Source organism: Mugil cephalus, chromosome 19 (genome assembly GCF_022458985.1).
Source record: "Mugil cephalus isolate CIBA_MC_2020 chromosome 19, CIBA_Mcephalus_1.1, whole genome shotgun sequence".
NCBI classification, from domain to species: domain Eukaryota; kingdom Metazoa; phylum Chordata; class Actinopteri; order Mugiliformes; family Mugilidae; genus Mugil; species Mugil cephalus.
In genome coordinates, this window is record NC_061788.1 from 948,141 (window position 1) to 970,154 (window position 22,014).

The 22,014-nt window shown below is 46.4% G+C and overlaps 2 protein-coding genes across 3 annotated transcripts; both read right to left on the reverse strand.

Moving 5' to 3' along the window:
* Positions 1 to 2,970: 2,970 nt before the first annotated feature.
* LOC124996804 lies at positions 2,971 to 4,476 on the reverse strand. 2 transcript variants are annotated; one of them, XM_047570123.1, is made up of 3 exons: positions 4,318 to 4,460; positions 3,296 to 4,241; positions 2,971 to 3,173 (listed from the first exon to the last, which is right to left on the reverse strand). In XM_047570123.1, the coding sequence occupies exon 2, from the start codon at positions 4,211 to 4,213 to the stop codon at positions 3,392 to 3,394; it is 822 nt and encodes a 273-aa protein (XP_047426079.1). In that variant the 5' UTR covers positions 4,214 to 4,241; positions 4,318 to 4,460; the 3' UTR covers positions 2,971 to 3,173; positions 3,296 to 3,391. The 2 variants fall into 2 exon arrangements, with proteins under 2 accessions (XP_047426079.1, XP_047426078.1); XM_047570122.1 differs by having other exon boundaries at positions 3,296 to 4,476.
* Positions 4,477 to 8,870: 4,394 nt separating this feature from the next.
* man2a1 (mannosidase, alpha, class 2A, member 1) lies at positions 8,871 to 21,470 on the reverse strand. Its single transcript, XM_047570435.1, has 24 exons — positions 21,254 to 21,470; positions 20,096 to 20,229; positions 19,734 to 19,958; positions 19,516 to 19,660; positions 19,345 to 19,432; positions 19,046 to 19,129; positions 17,615 to 17,742; positions 17,337 to 17,510; positions 17,071 to 17,257; positions 16,562 to 16,739; positions 16,128 to 16,318; positions 15,859 to 16,056; positions 14,119 to 14,233; positions 13,934 to 14,001; positions 12,441 to 12,609; positions 12,128 to 12,364; positions 11,911 to 12,039; positions 11,312 to 11,426; positions 11,099 to 11,232; positions 10,539 to 10,680; positions 10,332 to 10,465; positions 10,009 to 10,203; positions 9,567 to 9,677; positions 8,871 to 9,490 (listed from the first exon to the last, which is right to left on the reverse strand). Exons 2-24 carry the CDS (start codon positions 20,225 to 20,227, stop codon positions 9,338 to 9,340), a joined length of 3,432 nt encoding a protein of 1,143 aa, XP_047426391.1. The 5' UTR covers positions 20,228 to 20,229; positions 21,254 to 21,470; the 3' UTR covers positions 8,871 to 9,337.
* Positions 21,471 to 22,014: the final 544 nt, after the last annotated feature.

Sequence of the window (22,014 nt, forward strand, 5' to 3'; positions counted from 1 at the left end):
AGAACTGACATGGAGGAAGAAGGATGACCACACCACGCAGCAGGGCATCCAGAAGAAGTGGGTCCAGAACCTATCGCACAGAGAACTCACGCAACCAGAGAATGAGATCCTGGCCAAAGGACTAAACTTCGCCATAACACCAGAACAGATTCCAGTGGTAGACCTCATCACTGCTACAGAGTCTGCCATCAAGAACAACAAACTGACAAACACAGAAGCCGAACAACTCAGACTGGAAATAACATCAGCCCTCGCCAGTGCAAAAACACCACCATCGAACATCACCCCCCAGGAAAGGAAGGCGCTAGTATCACTGCAGAAAGACCGGGACATCACGATCCTGCCAGCAGACAAAGGGAGATGCACAGTGGTGTTAAACACGGTGGACTACCAGGCTAAAATGGACAACCTCCTCAACGACCAAGACACTTATGAGACACTGAGACGCGACCCAACCAACATCTACAAAACCAGAATAATAAACTACCTACAACAACTGGAAAAGGAGAAGGTCATCGACAGACTCCTTTATTACCGTCTGTACCCAGGGGAAGCCACACCGTGTATTTATGGTCTCCCCAAAATACACAAGGAGGGAGCCCCACTCAGACCCATTGTCAGTAGCATCAACTCTGTCACATATAACATTGCCAAGCATTTGGCATCCATCCTCTCTCCATTAGTAGGCAACACCCCACACCACATCGAAAACTCCAGGGACTTTGTGAACAAAGTCAAGGACGTCACACTGGACCCAGAAGAAACCATCGTGTCCTTTGATGTCACCTCTCTGTTCACCTGCATCCCCACGAGAGAAGCCACGGATGTAGTAAGGAAAAGACTACAAAAGGATGACATCTTGGCCTCAAGAACCAACCTCACCCCAGAACAAGTCTGTGTGTTACTCCACCTGTGCCTGACCACCACCTACTTTCAGTTCAATGGAGGTTTCTACAGGCAGAAACACGGCTGTGTGATGGGGTCCCCAGTGTCACCGATCGTGGCCAATCTCTACATGGAGGAAGTAGAGACCAGAGCTCTGGACACCTTTGCAGGTTCCACTCCCACCCACTGGTACAGATATGTGGACGACACCTGGGTTAAAATCAAGACAAAGGAGGTGGAATCTTTCACTAAACACATCAACACAGTGGACAGCAACATCAAGTTCACCAGGGAGGACATCAGCGGGGACTGTCTGGCCTTTTTGGACTGTTTGGTGCATGTTGAAGAAGACCGAAGCCTCAACATAGAAGTATATAGGAAACCCACACACACAGATCAACACCTGTTATTTGACTCACACCACCCCCTGGAACACAAACTGGGAGTCATCAGAACCCTCCAGCACCGAGAACAGACTGTCCCCACCAGACAGGATGGCAAGGACAAGGAGGGAACACACATTAAACAAACCCTCAAGACATGCGGATATCCCAACTGGGCCTTTGTCAAAGGCTCAAAAAGATATCCCAGGAAGGACAGGGAAGAGGAACAAAACAGAAGGAAGAACATCACCATCCCCTACATAGCTGGTGTATCAGAGAAACTGAGGAGAATTTTTGGTAAACACCGCATCCCAGTTTATTTCAAACCTGGAAACACCCTAAGACAGAAACTGGTCCACCCCAAGGACAAAACACCTAGACAGAAACAGAGCAATGTAGTGTACGCGGTTCAGTGTAGCGAGGAATGTACAGACTTGTACATTGGGGAAACCAAACAACCCATCCACAAACGCATGGCCCAACACAGGAGAGCCAGCTCATCAGGAAACGACTCAGCAGTCCACCTCCACCTGAAGGACAAAGGACACTCCTTTGAGGATAACAACGTCAAAGTCCTGGCCAGAGAGGACAGATGGTTTGAGAGAGGAGTTAAGGAAGCCATCTATGTCAAAATGGAGAAACCTTCTCTAAACAGAGGAGGTGGACTGAGATTTAATTTACCAACTATTTATAATTCAGTTTTGACTTCTGTCCCCAAGAAGTTTCAACAACATTCACACTTTGAGCCTCCAGGTTCCCATGGACAATGGCCTCGTTAGAGCCCTATTCATAGGATAAGTTAGCCTAGGCACACAGTTCCCCCCTTTCAAGGACAGGTAAGTACCAGCCATTATGGTAATTAGTGACCCCAGTTTCTGGTCAAGCAAGTTTCTGGTGGGTGTTACCCACAGAGTTTATTCCTATTTAAGCCTCAATTTCCCACTAGTTTATCAGAACGGAAGAAGCTACTCGGATGAGTGGCGAAACGTCTTCAAGAAATTCTACAAGTCCAGCTGACCTTATTCAACGCTTTTTTGGATTACCATGACCTGGATGACTGAGAACCTTCACAGACATAAACGTTCACACAATTCAACCTTTGGACATTTTATTTCTCCTGGACGTCATCACATTCTACCATTGAGCTCATTATACGATCCAGAAGAAGATGGAGATTTACACATGGAACTCCCCAGGACCCCAGCCACCAAGGCTACATGCTACATAGCAATGCTAAGCCACCAGCTACCAAGGCTACAGGCTACATAGCAATGCTAAGCCACCAGCTACCAAGGCTACATGCTACATAGCAATGCTAAGCTACCAGCCACCAAGGCTACATGCTACATAGCAATGCTAAGCTACCAGCCACCAAGGCTACACGCTACATAGCAATGCTAAGCTACCAGCCACCAAGGCTACATGCTACACAGCAATGCTAAGCTAACCAAGGCTACATATGTGAGAGGAGCAGAGAGGATTATGGGTAGTGCTCCATTGTGTCTGTCCCTATTTGCGCTGCTCTGCTGAAGCTGAAGCGACAAAGAATCAGAGTAAATCCTCTCGAACAGTAGCTGTTTAAATTCTGATCTTTACAAGACATTAAAAGACCAAATGGTTTAATTAACGAGTGATGTTTCAGAGTTTCTTTGACTTCAGATCAGATCAGACAACGAGCAGAAGAGTGAAGAGGAACAGTTACTTTAAAACCTAAAGGCTTTATTTAGTACAAAACAAACTCAAAAGAGAAACTTTCAAAGGGTTCAACTAAGCAAAACTTGACTCATATCAGACACAACCAGGTTATGACACAATTAAATGACATAACAATATACGGACTGAACCAATGCAGACACAAAGATGAACCAGCATCAACAACACATGAAAAACACTGCAAATATGAACAGTAAATATACACTGTATCAATGTATATATATGAGTAAATAAAAAGCGTAAATAAAAACAGGCTCTTTCAGTTTGTTGTGTCTGTAACTGAAATGTTGTTTAGAAGAAGGAGGAGGAGGAGGAGGGTCTGTGTTGTGTTCATGGCCCCTGTAAATCTCAGAATAACTGGTGTAATGTGTTTGCTGAGTTACAGGAATGAACATGACCTGGTGAAAGGTTTAAGTCGATGCTCTGGATGTTGTAACTGCAGCTCCGTCTCTTCCTGTAAATTCTCTGAGAGCCTCCTTCATCCTCTTAAAGTCATTCAGGACCTTCTCACTCTGATCAGCTGACTGGATGATGGCGTCTCTTAACTTCTGATCCTTTTCAGGAGTCGAAGTGAATGTGAACACAGCCACGATCACTGCCAGCAGATCTCTGATCATCTGGATCATCATCACAGTTACATCCAAAACTTCTCCACTCGTCTCCTTTAGGTCAGGAACTCGTCTGAGCATCTCCTTAAACTCCTCCACGTCTCTCAGAGTGATTTCAGTTCGAGCTTCAGCTGATTTTTGTTCCAGTTGTTCACATGTCGTCTTTATTTCCTGCAGAGTCTCTTTCAGTGGTTCAATGATCTTCTTCAGTTCTTCTCCCAGATCTTCTACCTTCTGCACACTTTCCTTCTCTCGTTTTTGTTTTATGATGTTTCTGTAGACAACACGTGCACCTCCTCCTTCACCAACAGCAGCAGCTCCAACAACAGCAGCAGCGAAACTCAACCCTCCAGTAAATGGAGCAGCCAGGATCCCGACCCCAGTTAATACAGCACCAGCAATAACACGAGCACCGATCCTTCTGTCTCTGTCCTTCGTCTCCTGCATCTGTTTCAGTCTTTCAGAGATCGTCCTCATCTTTCTAATAATCTGCCACATCTGTGGTTCATTGTTGTCAAACTGTTTGATGAATGAAGCTGCAGCTTCAGTCAGTTTGTTCATTAGTTCAGAGAAATTTGGTGGCAGGTCTTTGCTATTTCTTCTTCTTCTTGGTCTTGGGTCCATGTCCAGGAGGTTTGTGTTGAGATGTTTCCTGTGTTGGAGACAGAAAGACGTCAGAGAGAAGCTGCTCTGAGCTGATGTCCTCCCTTCAGTTCGTTGGTTCTTACCTGTTGGTCCCAGCAGCTCTCAGTCGTCTCTCATCAAAGTGTTGGAGCTTCCTGCTTCACTCTCACTCTGAAGTCTTACTGTAAATCACGTGGTCTCAGCAGAACAGGAAGTGTCTTTCAAACTAAAACAGGAAGTGTGTGCGCTCAGCTGTGGTGTTTGGCCTGCTATGAATCGTATTTCACAGGATGTGTCTATTCAAAGCGTTACGATAAACACATGCAGTAAATAATGAATGAATTAAAATATAGAGTCGAGATGTTAAAGTATGAAAACAAATTTCAAATGATAGACTTTCAGTAACTCTGTTAATCAGCTTCTGTACCATCAGCTTTAAGCATCATGTGGACGAGTCTCTGATCATGTGACAATAAAACATGGCCGCCTCCATGAGGACATGTTTATTTTTCAAGAACTTTATTCAGAACTTTAAACAAATACAAGGACATTGTCCTACAGACCACATGAAGCCACACATTCAAAATACGACCAACCACTCGACATACGACACACACACCAGGAGCTTCACAACACGTCCAGTAGTTTCAGGTAAGATTTAGTGTCGCCCGCTCTGGCCCCTGGAACGCATCTAACTATGGTCGCTGGTTTCTCTAACTTCACGTTCCGCAAAATCGAGTCGCCAATTATCAGAGTTGGCTTCTCAGCGGGTGTGTCGCCGAGTGGGAAAAATCTGTTAGAAACGTGAAGCGGTTGGTGGAGCTTCGTGGGCCGGGTAAGACTATGCTTCCTTCCTACCGTCACCCAGCCTCCCTGGTTTCCTGGCTGCTCGGGAGCTGCAGGGGGACAGCTAGCAGGAGCTACGCTAACGGGAGCTGCAGGGGGACAGCTAGCAGGAGCTACGCTAATGGGAGCTGCAGGGGGACAGCTAGCAGGAGCTATGCTAACAGGAGCTGCAGGGGGACAGCTAGCGGGAGCTATGCTAACGGGAGCTGCAGGGGACAGCTAGCGGGAGCTATGCTAACGGGAGCTGCAGGGGGACAGCTAGCAGAAGCTACGCTAACGGGAGCTGCAGGGGGACAGGGCGCTGGCTAGCTATTGGGTTTTGCATGGTGCGGAGCCGTGCTTCCAGTTCAGAGAGCCTCGCCTCCAAAGCTACAAATAAACTACATTTATTACAGGTACCATTACCACTAATGGCTGGTGGCTAGTGGCTAATGGAGGCATCACAGTTATCAGTCTCTGCATGTTAATGTAATAATTAATGCTGCATGTGATGCATAAAGGCCACAAAAGATTTGTCGGCAACACTTTTAAAACGGGGAACATATCAGAATGATGGGACGTTTGATTAAAGGGTTGAGTGATGGATCCAGACAGTCAATGTCTGAATGGTGGTTATAACCATATACCCCTATAACCATATACCCCTATACTCTATACTCTATACTCTGTGCTCTATACTCTATACTCTGTGCTCTGTGCTCTATACTCTATACTCTGTGCTCTATGCTCTATGCTCTGTGCTCTATACTCTGTGTTCTGTGCTCTATACTCTGTGTTCTGTGCTCTATACTCTGTGCTGTGCTCTATACTCTGTGCTCTATACTCTGTGCTCTATGCTCTATACTCTGTGCTCTATACTCTGTGCTCTATGATCTATACTCTGTACTCTACACTCTGTGCTCTATGCTCTATACTCTGTGCTCTATACTCTATACTCTGTGCTCTATGCTCTATACTCTGTGCTCTATACTCTATACTCTATGCTCTATACTCTGTGCTCTATGCTCTATACTCTGTGCTCTATGCTCTATACTCTGTGCTCTATACTCTGTGCTCTATACTCTATACTCTATGCTCTATACTCTGTGCTCTATGCTCTATACTCTGTGCTCTATACTCTGTGTTCTGTGCTCTATACTCTGTGCTGTGCTCTATACTCTGTGCTCTATGCTCTATACTCTGTGCTCTATGCTCTGTGCTCTATACTCTGTGCTCTATACTCTGTGCTCTATACTCTGTACTCTACACTCTGTGCTCTATACTCTATGCTCTATACTCTGTGCTCTATACTCTGTGCTCTATACTCTATGCTCTATACTCTGTGCTCTATACTCTGTACTCTACACTCTGTGCTCTATGCTCTATACTCTGTGCTCTATACTCTATGCTCTATACTCTGTGCTCTATGCTCTATACTCTGTGCTCTATACTCTGTGCTCTGTGCTCTATACTCTGTGCTCTATACTCCGTGCTCTATACTCTGTGCTCTATACTCTACACTCTGTGCTCTATACTCTGTGCTCTATACTCTATGCTCTATACTCTATGCTCTATACTCTGTGCTGTGCTCTATACTCTGTGCTCTATGCTCTATACTCTGTGCTCTATACTCTATACTCTGTGCTCTGTACTCTGTGCTCTATACTCTGTACTCTACACTCTGTGCTCTATACTCTATGCTCTATACTCTGTGCTCTATGCTCTATACTCTGTGCTCTATACTCTGTGCTCTATACTCTGTGCTGTGCTCTATACTCTATGCTCTATACTCTATACTCTATACTCTGTGCTCTATACTCTATGCTCTATGCTCTGTGCTCTATACTCTGTGCTCTATGCTCTATACTCTGTGCTCTATACTCTGTGCTCTATACTCTGTGCTCTATACTCCGTGCTCTATACTCTGTGCTCTATGCTCTATACTCTGTGCTCTATGCTCTATACTCTGTGCTCTATGCTCTGTGCTCTATACTCTGTGCTCTATACTCTGTGCTCTATACTCTGTACTCTACACTCTGTGCTCTATACTCTATGCTCTATACTCTGTGCTCTATACTCTGTGCTCTATACTCTATGCTCTATACTCTGTGCTCTATACTCTGTACTCTACACTCTGTGCTCTATGCTCTATACTCTGTGCTCTATACTCTATGCTCTATACTCTGTGCTCTATGCTCTATACTCTGTGCTCTATACTCTGTGCTCTGTGCTCTATACTCTGTGCTCTATACTCCGTGCTCTATACTCTGTGCTCTATACTCTACACTCTGTGCTCTATACTCTGTGCTCTATACTCTATGCTCTATACTCTATACTCTATGCTCTATACTCTGTGCTGTGCTCTATACTCTGTGCTCTATGCTCTATACTCTGTGCTCTATACTCTATACTCTGTGCTCTGTACTCTGTGCTCTATACTCTGTACTCTACACTCTGTGCTCTATACTCTATACTCTATACTCTGTGCTCTATGCTCTATACTCTGTGCTCTATACTCTGTGCTCTATACTCTGTGCTGTGCTCTATACTCTATGCTCTATACTCTGTGCTCTATACTCTATGCTCTATGCTCTGTGCTCTATACTCTGTGCTCTATGCTCTATACTCTGTGCTCTATACTCTGTGCTCTATACTCTGTGCTCTATACTCCGTGCTCTATACTCTGTGCTCTATGCTCTATACCAGGCATGTCAAACTCAGTTTGGCTCTGGGGCCGGATCAGTAAAAGAATGTCAACTCCAAATATTTAGCTTTGTTTTTCAGTACTATGCTTTATCATTCAGCCTACATTTGTAGCCTACCCTACATATTATAATCACGGATGACAAGGGATCTTTTCTAAGCACAACACATTTATTCAAAAACAATGGGAAAAAATGGTTTTTCATGTTTGGCCGTGAATGTGTTAACAACTGGTTTATTTTAACAGTTGAGTGAATGCAGTTTTACACCTGAACCAACTCACCACACTAAACAAACTCAAGTGGGAGCTATGAAAAATATATTTTCGCCTTAATTATCATACTGCTTTGAAATAAATGAAAAAAGAAATACAAAATAAAATAAATAAATAAATAAAAAAGTTATAGCAGTGCATGGGCAATAGGATTAGACTACATCAGATCAAACTACTAGGCTGGGCCTACTGAAGCTGAGAATATACTGCACAATATTAATTGTCTTTAATATGACATACTTGTCTTTATGATGAGTGGCGCCGAATATTAAACTCTTTGAACACTGCAACTTGCTGATTACATACCAAGCACACTGGTTTTGCATTCACTTCTGTGAATAAATACTTCTCGGTCCATTTCTCCTGGAAAACTCTGCACTCCGTGTCCACTCTTCTTTTTTTTGACAGTGCCATTTTGGGAAGGGTGTGTTGACCGATAACTTGTTTAGTAGGTGAATGGTGAAGCAAGATTGCCGGTTTATTTTACTTGGACACATCACGTTGCGAATGTTTATTTCCTGTGACTAACTCGTGTCAGTGCCGCATGCTTGACGTGAGCGCTTTTACACATTTACTGCCCTCTAGCGGCCGGAGGGAGCATTTGGTTTGTATTTATTTTAAAAAATCACAACTTTTAATAGAAATTAGCTAGAGACTCGCTTCTTTTTTTGACATACTCAGAAATTTATGCCGGGCCGGATTAAATGACCCAACGGGCCGGGTCCGGCCCGCGGGCCGCATGTTTGACATGCCTGCTCTATACTCTGTGCTCTATACTCTATACTCTGTTCAGGACTCTTTATTTAGCAGAAGAATCAGTGTTGACGTGGACAAATTGTTCTGGGTCACTCAGTGTTTTCACAGATAAATTCATGGTTTAATTGACACAAACTAAACAAAGTCACAGACACAAACTATTTTATTTTATGTTTTAAATATTTTCTTCATTAAAATAGAAAATAAAGAGAATCTCTCAATTATAAAAAATACCGTCTCCATAATTTCCCTTTTCACAGCAAAATCAACCAATGAATGAATGAATCAGTCATTGATCAATAACATGTGCATTTATAAACAGTTTCAACAAAAAACGGATCAATAATCAAATCAAGTCCTTTTACCCATAATTCCACACTCACTCATTAAACAGCAGTAACAAGATGGCCGCACAGACCATCGTCATGGAAACACGCACTCACTGACAAACATTCGATTGGTCCCTTTGTGATTCATCTTCAGTGTTTAAAATAAATAATTAGATCTTTGACCTTCTCTCTGATTGGTTCCTCAGTGTTCCAGACTCTCAGCTCATTGGCTGCGGTTCAGTCTATCTGAACGCGGAAAGCACTGATCTCCATCGGCCGAAGCTGCTGTTGCCGTGACGACTGGGGCTGGTCGTGGCGTCGCAGCAGCGTGAGACCAGAACGTCGGACGGAACGAAACCGAAGAGGAGAGAAAACGTCGTCCAGATTCACCTGAAACAAGGAGAATACAGAAACCTGAACGTTCCACATCCACAGGGAAATCGTTCACTACCGCGCAACGACAAACCTCCTCATGCACGTTCCACGTGCACGTCGGCCGAGGGTCGGGGGCGGAGCTACAGTCAAAGCCCTTCCTGTGGAGGAGGAGGCCAACTTCCTGTGATGGGCTTCCTGGTTCCTGTTTAAAACAATAACGCTCGTTAACTTTATGTAGTTCCAAAATCTGACACGTACGTTCTCATGTGTTCTCCCATGTTCTCAGTTCTCTTATGTTCTCGTACGTTCTCTTATGTTCTTAAACATTCTCATACGTTCTCCTATGTTCTCGTATGTTCTCAAACGTTCTTGTACATTCTCCCATGTTCTCGTACGTTCTCCTATGTTCTTGTACGTTCTCGTACGTTCTCGTATGTTCTCAAACATTCTCGTATGTTCTTCTATGTTCTCCCATGTTCTCGTACGTTCTCCCATGTTCTCGTATGTTCTCGTACGTTCTCGTATGTTCTCACCTGTGCGTCCTCCAGTGTTCTCAGGTTCAGCAGGTGAACGTCGCATGGGAGTGACGAGCGGAGCGGTACGAAGTCTCGGAGCTTCGGCATCTGCCCGTCACCGGGGGCGACCATGTTGATTGGCGGGTGGCAGAGGGAGAGAGAGGTCAGGTGGGCGAGCAGCGACAGGTGTTGAACCGAGGCTCCTCCCACTTCCTGTTTAACAAATGCAGGAAGAACTGAAAACAACAAACTAGCATCCAACGATTCACTGTAGCTGTTGTTAAGCCCCGCCTCCTAATGTAGCCCCCCGCCCCCGCTTGCTGTCTCACCCGCCCCCTCACCTGGGCCCCGCCCCTGCGTTCCTCCAGCAGCAGGTGGTAGAGACTCGCCGTCAGCTTGTTGTCGGTGACGCCCTGACCGAGGCCGCGGTTGTCGTCCTGCTGCAGCCGTCGGTCCAACACCAGCTCCAGCTCACCTGCACAGGTAGACACCCCGTCAGCTGACAGGCCTCAGGTAACACGTCACAGTTTACTGAACAGGCGAGTCACCTGGTCTGAGGGACGCCACCGCCTGACTCTGAGCCGCCAGCACCGACAGACGACTCGACGAGTCCTGGAGAAACGCCGCCGAGCTCATCGGGTAAAAGTTCGCCTGCAGGGGAAGTTTCTCCAGAGTCCGACGCTGCTGCATCTGCACGACAACCACCTGTCAGTCACCTGTCAGTCACCTGGTAACCACCTGTCAATCACCTGTCAGTCACCTGGTAACCCCCTGTCAGTCACCTGTCAATCACCTGGTAACCACCTGTCAATCACCTGTCAGTCACCTGGTAACCCCCTGTCAGTCACCTGTCAATCACCTGGTAACCACCTGTCAATCACCTGTCAATCACCTGGTAACCACCTGTCAATCACCTGGTAACCACTTGTCAATCACCTGTCAATAACCTGTCAATCACCTGTCAGTCACCTGTCAGTCACCTGGTAACCACCCGTCAACCACCTGGTAACCACCTGTCAATCACCTGTCAACCACCTGTCAACCACCTGTCAATCACCTGTCAATCACCTGTCAGTCACTCATCGATCACTAATAAAGGGATGAAAACCTGGAACCCGTTGAGGTCGGAGTAGAAACGGTTGCCGTTGGCGACGTCGCTAACGAGCCGCATGACGAGCTCCCGGTTGACCTCTGACCTGATGTCCACCATGTTGGAGATCTGCACAGATTTCCCAGCATGCCCTGCGACACATGTTGACATGTTGTTGCTGAATACGCTGCCCTGCTGAATCATGGGATGGCAGTGTGTTGCCGTGGTTACCGTCCAGGTGGAAGAGTCGCAGCGTGTGCGTGAAGTGGCGGAAACAGGAAGTGATGTCAGAGTAAACCGGACCCCTGGAGACCCGGATCAGTGGTGGTTCTGAGGACGAGTAGAGCTGAGGGGGAGAGACACCGAGTCGTGATTTAAAGGCAGAGAATCGGATTAATCTCAGGGTTGATGTGGATTAAATCTCCTTCATGTTTAATCTCTATTGATTCGTTTCATTGTTGATGATCAAACTCCAGGACGAAGAGAATAAATCTGCACTGAACGAGTTCATTCAACAGCTTCAACAGTTTCAACTCAATAACTTGAAACAACTCAAACAAACTTTACAAAGTGACAAAATTACACTGAAGACGCTAATAAAAGTATCTGATGTTTCCTGGACACAAACTCCTTCTTTCATTAAATGTTTCTAATGGTTCAGTTCATTATATAAACACGTTCATAACGTTCTTCTCTGCACTAAAACAAAGACAGGTCATCATCATTATTACTGGTCTGGACCCATTAAACCAAACTGGCTCCTGAACTAAAGTGAGTCAGACCACCCTGGTGTAGATGAGGTTCCGGCTACTATCTGGTTCTGGTCTTACCTGCCCCCCCTCCTCCCCCGGTAGGAACAGGTAGGCTCCGCTCTTGTCCTGGTTTGCTGCAGTTCTGGTTCCATACCAGAGGAACTGGACCTGGACCTGACGGACCAGACCGGTGTGTAGGCGGAGCTTCTGAAGGTCAAAGGGCAGACACCTGACTTAATAATGTCCCTGTTTTTACTTTCCTCTCTGGACTGACTCTTATTTTGAAAAGCCTGACCTGCAGCAGCCCGGTTTTCTCGGAGCTCCAGATCTGGACGTGCTTGTTGCTAAGTGACAGAGGGGCGTCGGCCTCCTGTCCTTGGGGGTGGGACACCAGGAAGTGCTCAGAGTGGACGGTCAGTGCATTGCCGTGACGGTACACGGTGTAGCGTGCCCGAGGGGTGGAGCCTACTGGCGCTTTGGTCACATGATACACGACGAGTGACAGAGGAGGAAGTTCAGCTACGAATGAGAGCTGGAAGGAAAGAAGAGAGGAGGAGAGAGGACGACGTCAACAAACCAATCACCCGCCTCATCTGTCCAATACTCACCTGGAACGACTCGGAAGACGCCCGGCTTGGCTCCGCCCACACTGCAGAGATCTGAGCAGCCATTGGTCGACCTGTTTCTGCGTCGACAACACGAGCGTCCGGAGAATCGACGACGACGCTGATGACGGATGTACGGAGCTGCTCGGTCGGGTTAAAGACGACCAGCGACCTGGATGGAAATCACCAGTCAATACCACAGCTAACAATGCTAACAACGCTTATTATTAACAACAACGCTAATACACTGCCCGGCTGAATGCCATCTGATTTCACCAAACGTTTCTCCATCAGTCAGGATTTATTTCTTCCCGGTAGACCATGGTTCTCCACTGTCCTTCCAGTCTGGAATAAAGGTCTTAAGCCAGTTTCAGTAGTTTCTAGATGTTTGATTTGACCCTTCTCCACCAGACTAACATCTCCTCCTCCACCAGACTAACATCTCCTCCTCCACCAGACTAACATCTCCTCCTCCACCAGACTAACATCTTCTCCTCCACCAGACTAACATCATCTCCACCAGACTAACATCTCCTCCTCCACCAGACTAACATCTCCTCCACCAGACTAACATCTCCTCCTCCACCAGACTAACATCTCCTCCTCCAGACTAACATCTCCTCCACCAGACTAACATCTCCTCCTCCACCAGACTAACATCTCCTCCACCAGACTAACATCTTCTCCTCCACCAGACTAACATCTCCTCCTCCACCAGACTAACATCTCCTCCACCAGACTAACATCTCCTCCTCCACCAGACTAACATCTCCTCCACCAGACTAACATCTCCTCCTCCACCAGACTAACATCATCTCCACCAGACTAACATCTCCTCCACCACCAGACTAACATCTTCTCCTCCACCAGACTAACATCATCTCCACCAGACTAACATCTCCTCCTCCACCAGACTAACATCTTCTCCTCCACCAGACTAACATCTCCTCCACCAGACTAACATCTCCTCCACCAGACTAACATCTCCTCCACCAGACTAACATCATCTCCTCCTCCAGACTAACATCTCCTCCTCCTCCAGACTAACATCTCCTCCTCCACCAGACTAACATCTCCTCCTCCATCAAACTAACATCTCCTCCACCAAACTAACATCTCCTCCACCACCACGGGATGTGGAGGAAATGAGATGCTCCTCATTGCATCAGTTGATCTTAAAATAACCTGTTGAACTAATGATCCACCAGGAGGCGCTGGACTATGAGCTCAGTTACATCCAGGAGGAGACTTTATTTGACTAGGTCATGTAGCTAACAACGCTAACAAATAAAAGACAACAATGCAAACAGCTGATGGTGCTATTTCCTCTGTGAGGCTGCCCATAGCTAGAGTGGTGGTGTTCGCCTTATGTTTATCTCCTAGTTAGCCTGTTAGCATGCTAACTTTACATCAATCTGAGGCAAGTGGGAACGCAGCACGAGCCCCTGACATTTCACAGCAACATGAAGAACTGGCTTCTAGCCCCGCCCCTTTACCTGGGCTCATCACTGAGCGTGAGCGGCGTCTTCTGAGGCAAAGCATCCTGCGCAGAGATCACGTCGTCCTGAACAAACATCACATGTTAAAACACAGACAAGAGCAGCATCACACCTGAGGACACACCTGCTCTAAAAACATCTGCATTAAGAAACATGAAAGAGGGGGTGAGGTCGGAGGTCACCATTTGTAGGAAGGGTTTTGATTGGTCATGGTGGTACTGGCTCTTGTCCAACAGGAGCAGCCAGTGGGCGGAGCTCTGCAGCACCTTGCGAAGGTTGAGGATTGAGTGAAATAACCTGTGGAGACAAACGTTCCTTTAGTTTGGTTCCTGAATTTAAAGAGATGGTGTTTATTTTTACCACACTGTAAAAAAAATTAGCACACGCTTAGTGCATGTCAGTGATGGGAAGCTAATGTTAGACGCTAATGCTAAATGAGGCTCTAGGATGGGAGGCTAACGCTAAATGCTAACGTCTCACACTGAAGGAGGTGGTACCTGATACCGTTTCCAGTGGTGACGCCGTCCTTCAACAGAAAGCATGGAGGGAAAAATAAGACAAAAAACAAGCTAATGCTAAAGATGCTAAAATGTTCCAGATGCTTTGAATGTAAATAATATCTTCAGATAAATCCCAGGAACAACATACAGTCATAAACAATAAAAACATTCTTACATATTTATATATTACATTTAGTGTCACATCTTAGCTTTTATTTCCTCTACATTGCTAAGAGGCTAACAAGCTAGTACCTGGTTTGCCCTCTTATGTTAAAGTGCTATTTTGCTAATGCTTTTAGCCTCTTATTCATGGTAATTCCAGTCCAGTCATGCTAGCACCAACACATTAATATTAACTCAGAATTTGCTCCATTTCACACCATTGTTGTAAAACAGATGTGCGTTGTTAGCTTTTCTTTGACCTCGACACCGCTAACACACCGCTAATAACGGAGGTTTGTGTTAGTTCAGTGTTTAACTGGTTCCAACCTGGTGCCTCCAAAGAACCGGCCACATCATTAATAAGCATAAAACAGCACAATAAACATGGAGGAGCTCATGGTGACCGTGCAGACCAGAGGCCTGTATCAGGATCATTTCATTTAGGACAACAACCCGATGTATTGATATGATGTAACTCTGGCATCAGCTTCCAGCTTTATTGTCGCCCAGGTGACATGATAGAATGATGTTTTTATCTTTTTACTCCAGAGGGGTCACATCTGGGGGAACGACACTGATTCATCTCTGCAGCTCAGTGGTTGGGATTCGCTTCAAATCTAAACTAACTGAACCACTGATGTGTAGTTTACACATTTCTCTCTCTTCTCGTCTCTTCGATGCAGCCGCGGTGTTTGACTTTTCTCCTTCATATCTGAGGAGAATCAGTCTTTGTGGATCAGCCTCATGGTTGTGATGGTTCTGCTGCCTTGGAACCCGCCCTCATACGATTCACAACAACACAAACCCGTGATGCCACTGATCCAGATCATCACTGTTCTGGATAAATCCAGCTGGATAAGTTTGAGGAACCTGGGTAAGTTGAGCTACTTCCTGATACAGGCCTCAGGACACTGTTGGCTAGCGAGAAGAGACTTTATCTTAAATGAACCTGGTGTTGCTAATGGTGGACTCCACTGACCCAGAGAGTCGATCCAGTTCATCTGGATCAGACACTGATTTCCACTAATGTCCCAGTCCAAACGCTTGTTTTGGTCTGAAACCCCACCCAGGTTCTTAGCTCTGGCCCCTGATTGGCCCAGCTCCTTGTTGGTGCCTGGAACCAGTTTGGAACCAGTGCCGAGGTGTTGGAAAAACCAAGAACCAGTGCTAAGTGTTAAAGGGTCTGTGTGACTGCCCTGAAGTGAAAAGCTGACCATGTCATCATGCTAACATGCTAGCGTGCTAACAGAGCGTAGCCACCTGGTGCCGTAGTCGACCACCACAGGGTCGCGGGCGGTGCCGGTGACGGCGTCGTGGTGCTGGAACAGCGCCAGGCTCCGCCTCCCCGCCACCAGACGTTGGAAATGTTCACGCGCCGGAAAATCTGCAACCAGACGCCCATCACCATGGAAACGCCGCATTTCGGCCAACGCCAAGCTGAAGAGGATTTCTGTCGCTCTGCGGAGAGGAAGAGGACTTCGTTAAAACCCGTCGTGAAAAGAAACGTGAGAAGAAAAGAGTCGTGTCACCTGAGCGTGGCCTCCAGCGTTCGGTCGAGGCGTTTGTAAAACGGCCGGGACGTGAAGTATCCGCTCCAGTAGTGATCGTCTCGGTCGGCGTACGTGAAGAAGTCGCCTTGAACCGTCGGCAAAGAGGTTCCCGACGCGCTGAGACGTCGATGAAGAGCCTGGAAGTAATCAGCCAAAGTCCCGAAACGAGCCTGAAAGCACACGAAGAAGAAGAACTTCAATGTTTCTGTCATTAGTTCTTCTTCTCTGGTCTCGTTTATTATTTAACAAGAACCACAGGCTGAATAAAGATGGACCAGATCCTCTAAAGTGAAGCCAAAGCCAGTAGAGCTCCCCCTGGTGTCCGGCTGAAGTACAGGTCATAAGCTCCACCCCATGCACGTTAGTGGGCGGGGTTTTTGACAACCAAAACACTAAACACTGTTTGTCCTCACCTTGATGTGCAGCTCCGGGTGCTGATCGAAGTAGTCGAATAGTTTCTGGTAGTTGTTGAACTGAGCGTCCCATTCACTCGACTCCACGAAGCGAAAGTCGTCTCCGAGAGAAACGAGAAGAACCGAAGAACGGAAGAGACGGGACTTCTGACGGTACTGGTCCAACAGGAGGAGAGCTCTGAGAGGACGAGGAACCAGGTCATTCACACCAACTTTTCATTTAAACATCTACAGCTTTATTTTCATATTAATGATCATTAACCCTCTGGAGTCTAATCGTCTGTCCAAGCTCTAAACCGTCTCCTGTCTCCATAGACTGAATATAGCCTCACTGTTCCTTAGCAACCACTGACACATCATGTCCTGATTGGTTGATGGATGCATGTTTCCACCAATAGGAAAGGGGCTGCCATGTTTTTTTTTCTTTCTATCATTTGAAGCTGGCTAGCTCTCTCCAGAGGGTAACGTTTTCTTAATGGTTGTTCTCTTTGGCCCCGCCCCCTGCTCACCTCTCCTTGACATTCTGCTCTGTGATTGGCTGTGGCGGGATCCTCCAGGGACAGAAGACCCGCCCCCCTGGGAGGCGGTGGAAGTCGAACTGACAGCAGACGGCCGGGTTCGGACCACACGTGTGCGGTACATCGTAGCTGTAGAACGGCATCATGTGACATAGGATGTCACTGCGGGTGGAGGAGTCTGAGACAAGAAGTGGGCGGGGTTAGATCAACAGCAGCTCAGCATTACTACTGGCCTATTATTGGTCCATTCCTCTCACCCCAGCTCTGTCGCCATAGAAACTCGAGCGTCTGTTGCTGCGCAAAGTGCTTCTTGACGGCGTAGTGAACTCTCTGGATGACCATGTTGCTAAGCCCCGCCCCCTTTAGCAAGTACGTCATGGATGGGGAGTGGCCAAACGGATCCACAGCCCAACCGCTGCTGGGCTCCACACCTGTAAAGACCAGGATCACACAGGTGAGACAGGTGAGACGTGATCATGTGAGACAGGTGAGACGTGATCATGTGAGACAGGTGAGACGTGATCATGTGACCCACCCAGGTGAGTCTGCAGCCACTGGTGTCCCTCCATCAGCTGATCCAACAATGCGTAGTAGTGGGCGTTGGCCTCGTCGGCCATCACCCAACCACCCGTCACCAGCTCCAGTTGCCCCGCCTCCACCAGGCTGACCAATCACAGAGCAGGAAGAGGAACAGGAAGCACATTCAGAATAAAAGGACAAAAACAACTTCCTGTTTTATTATTAATCCTCTGGACCAGATTCAGACCACGTAGCATCAGGACTCTTCTCACTGACTAAATCCCATAGATCAGCTTTTACCTAGTGTTTCTAGACCAAGTAAAACTAGACTGGTTCTAAATAACCGAGTCTTTCTCCTGAATATTGTCGCCATGTTTGGTTCACGGAGGAAAACGCTAGCAAGAGCAGAGAGCTAGCAAGAGGAGAGAGCTAACCAGAAGAGAGAGCTAGCTAGAGGAGAGAGCTAGCATGAGGAGAGAGCTAACCAGAGGAGAGAGCTAGCAGGAGGAGAGAGCTAGCAAGAGGAGAGAGCTAGCAAGAGGAGAGAGCTAGCCAGAGGAGAGAGCTAGCTAGAGGAGAGAGCTAGCTAGAGAAGAGAGCTAGCTAGAGGAGAGAGCTAGCATGAGGAGAGAGCTAGCAGGAGGAGAGAGCTAGCAGGAGGAGAGAGCTAGCAAGAGGAGAGAGCTAACCAGAAGAGAGAGCTAGCTAGAGGAGAGAGCTAGCTAGAGAAGAGAGCTAGCTAGAGAAGAGAGCTAGCATGAGGAGAGAGCTAACCAGAGGAGAGAGCTAGCAAGAGGAGAGAGCTAGCAGGAGGAGAGAGCTAACCAGAAGAGAGAGCTAGCTAGAGGAGAGAGCTAGCTAGAGAAGAGAGCTAGCTAGAGGAGAGAGCTAGCAAGAGGAGAGAGCTAGCAAGAGAAGAGAACTAGCTAGAGGAGAGAGCTAGCAGGAGAAGAGAGCTAGCAGGAGGAGAGAGCTAGCAAGAGGAGAGAGCTAGCAAGAGAAGAGAACTAGCTAGAGGAGAGAGCTAGCCAGAGGAGAGAGCTAGCAAGAGGAGAGAGCTAGCAGGAGGAGAGAGCTAGCAAGAGGAGAGAGCTAGCAAGAGGAGAGAGCTAGCAAGAGGAGAGAGCTAGCAGAGGAGAGAGCTAGCAGGAGGAGAGAGCTAGCAGGAGGAGAGAGCTAGCCAAGGAGAGAGCTAGCAAGAGGAGAGAGCTAGCAGAGGAGGAGAGCTAGCGAGGAGGAGCTAGCAAGAGGAGAGAGCTAGCAAGAGGAGAGAGCTAGCAAGAGGAGAGAGTTAGCAGGAGGAGAGAGCTAGCAGAGGAGAGAGCTAGCAAGAGGAGAGAGCTAGCAAGAGGAGAGAGCTAGCAGGAGGAGAGAGCTAGCAGGAGAGAGAGCTAGCAAGAGGAGAGAGCTAGCAAGAGGAGAGAGCCAAAGTGAAACCAGCCGTCACCGTTTGGCCGCCGCTCTCTTCTGTTCATCGATGTCGTTCCACCATTTAGAGAAATAACTGATCTCAGCCCAGATCATCTTCCTCCTGCAGAGCAACACATTCAGGTCAAAGAAGAATTAAAATGTCCATGAGAGGAGGTTGTATAAACATTTGAGGTGTAAAATTCCCCTTGTTTGGTGAATGTTTTTCAAATAATTTCTAATATTTGTTCATTTATCTCTTTTCCTTTTAAAATCTAAACATTCAGGTCATACGACACATGCTAACTAGCGGCTAATGCTAATCCGTCCACAGGGTACCTGGAGTCCTGTCCCAGGTGCAGCAGCATGTTGTCGAGGATGTGTCTCGTCTGGTCCTCGTAGTATCTGTCAAATGTCTTCAGCCAACCTGGAACAAGGAGACAGTCAAAGCCAGGCCAGTCTTTCTATCTCAGCGTCTCAGTGTCCCTCAGTGTCCCTCTGTGTCCTCACCCGGGTCATTGTGTGAATGAGGGACCAGAACCAGTTCCAGGGGCTGTTCGTCCCACTCGTCTCCACGGTAACTGATGTCAAATCCCTGCTTCCAGACGCCTCCGTCTTTATTGTCAAAGGTCAGGAGGTCGTACACGTCCAACAGCTAGAGACAGACGGCACAAGTAAGCTGATTATTTGCTAGCATGCTAAGCTAAACTAAGCTAAGCTAAGCTAACCTGCACTCCGCCAGCTCCGCCCTCCTTCTCTTCGGCCAACTGGCAGCCGGACAGCGGCTCAGCAGGGATGTGGGCGTGTTCTGAGCTGCTGTTGGCTCCGCCTCCTTCCTGTTTCCGTGATGCTTTGTGGTGCAGCAGAGAGTCACGTAACCTAGCAACCAGGCGGTTGTTGTTGCTAAGGAGATACTCCAACCTGTCAATCTTCTGCTGGAGCAGGGACAAATCCTGAGGGGAAGATATGACTGGTTAATTATTGGTTTAATTATTGATTATTGAGGTAACAAACAAACGAAAACCAAGCATGAAAGTGTATTTTAGTTTAGTGGATTCTTATTGTGAAAGAATAGATGCATTTCATCCACCTGTCCAGCAGGTGTCTCCCAGTCTCGCTGAGGCTCCTCCCCCTGCATCTGCTCCAGCTTCCGGTACAATGACATCACGGCCAGGCAGAAGACTCCACCCACCAGGACTGCCAACACCCGCCCCCTCTTCATCACTGCCAATAACAAGACATCATCATCATCATCATCATCATCATCATCACCATCATCATCATCATCATCATCATCATCATCATCATCATCATCATCATCATCATCATCATCATCATCATCACATCATCATCATCATCATCATCATCATCATCATCATCATCATCATCATCATCATCATCATCATCATCATCATCCTCATCATCATCATCATCCTCATCATCATCATCACCATCACCATCATCATCCTCATCCTCATCATCATCATCATCCTCATCATCATCATCATCATCCTCATCATCATCATCATCCTCATCCTCATCATCATCATCATCATCCTCATCATCATCATCATCATCATCATCATCATCATCACCATCTGGAGGCAGACACAGTCTCTACGTTTAAGGTCAGGACTAAGACTTTCCTTTTAGACAAAGCTTATAGTTAGAGCTGGACTTAACCGTCCCTTAGTGATGCTGCTATAGGCCGAGGCTGCAGGGGGACGATGCACTGAGGACATGTCCTCTCCTCTGTCTTCTCTGGCTCCTGTCCTCTAATATCTTATCATTTATTTTCTATTACTAAACGCTGTGTCTCGCTTGTTTCTCCTGTTCTTCTTCTTCCTGTTAAAGGGAGTTTTTCCTTCAGCTCTGGAGGATTCAGGCTGGTTTGTGTGAAGCGTCTTGAGACAATTTGTGTTGTTATTATATATATAAATAAAAGTGAATTAAATTGACTCATCATCACCATCATCAGCTGATGAAGATCTGATTTATTTTTTAAACTAACTTCATTAAACACATCACAATAAACAGACTGAGTAAACTCCTAATTATAGTTTGAGTTGATGTAAAATGAACCAGATGTTATTAAACCAGATGTTAAGTTCTGTATCCTGGTGTTAAACAGATGAATTTCCTTTCCTTTGATTGATTAATTTATTTCTAATATTTCTTTTGTCTCCGTAGCTTTAACGAGCGAAGAGAGAAAATTCATCCAACTTTATATTTGAATTTAAACTCAGACCTCTGCTTCTTCACTTCCGGGTAGGAAGAACCACCGCAAGTCTCGCGCTCCTTTGGTCTCGTGCTGTAGGTTTAACGCGCTGAGTCAGTTCCCCGGTAAAAAAACAATAATAACAGTAACTATAAAACAACAACAATAAAATGATCAGAAATAAAGTTCAGACTTCCGGACCCGACAGTGCAGGAGCCCAACCTGCCGATGCGCATGCGCACTTCGGTTTGTTTTGCTTCCGTTTGGTTCAGCTGACTCAGCACTGCGGTGACGTCACGTCCGTAAGTTTCTTCAACGTCAGAAAAAAAGTTTAATGAAATAAACTAAATAGAGGAATGAAAAACATAGAGTTCTTCCAGAAAGAGTCCAAAAGAATAAAATACATAAACTGGATCATTTATTTTGACTCGTGAACAGTAAAATAATTCCCTCACTCTGATCTCTGATGAGCCACAGAATAAAAGAATAAAGGAATAAAATCTCCAGCTCCTCCTGGTTGTTAAACGACAGCGTTAAATTTACTCCCTGATCAAACACGACATGAAAACGCTCTGAACATGAACAATAATGATGAAAGTTTAAGTCCAGGTTAAAACTATAATAATGTTTGGTTTGTATTTGGAACATTTCTGTTTTATTTCAGACTGAAACACTAACGTCTGTGTCTCTGAACATAACATATATACACACACTACCAGTCAGAAGCTTCAGAACATCACACTTTTCCCCTTTTTTACTGAAAATGATTCAGTTTATTGTGTCATTGGACT

What these genes read in the sequence shown, in the direction of transcription:
- man2a1 (XM_047570435.1), bottom strand. Translation starts at nt 20,227, where the DNA reads ATGAAGAGGGGGCGGGTGTTGGCAGTCCTGGTGGGTGGAGTCTTCTGC. An exon ending in TCATTCACACAATGACCCGG is followed by an intron (nt 19,433 to 19,515) that starts GTGAGGACACAG and finishes TCCTTGTTCCAG; the next exon opens with GTTGGCTGAAGACATTTGAC. An exon ending in ACGCTCAGTGATGAGCCCAG is followed by an intron (nt 12,610 to 13,933) that starts GTAAAGGGGCGG and finishes ATTTCCATCCAG; the next exon opens with GTCGCTGGTCGTCTTTAACC.
- LOC124996804 (XM_047570122.1), bottom strand. Translation starts at nt 4,213, where the DNA reads ATGGACCCAAGACCAAGAAGAAGAAGAAATAGCAAAGACCTGCCACCA.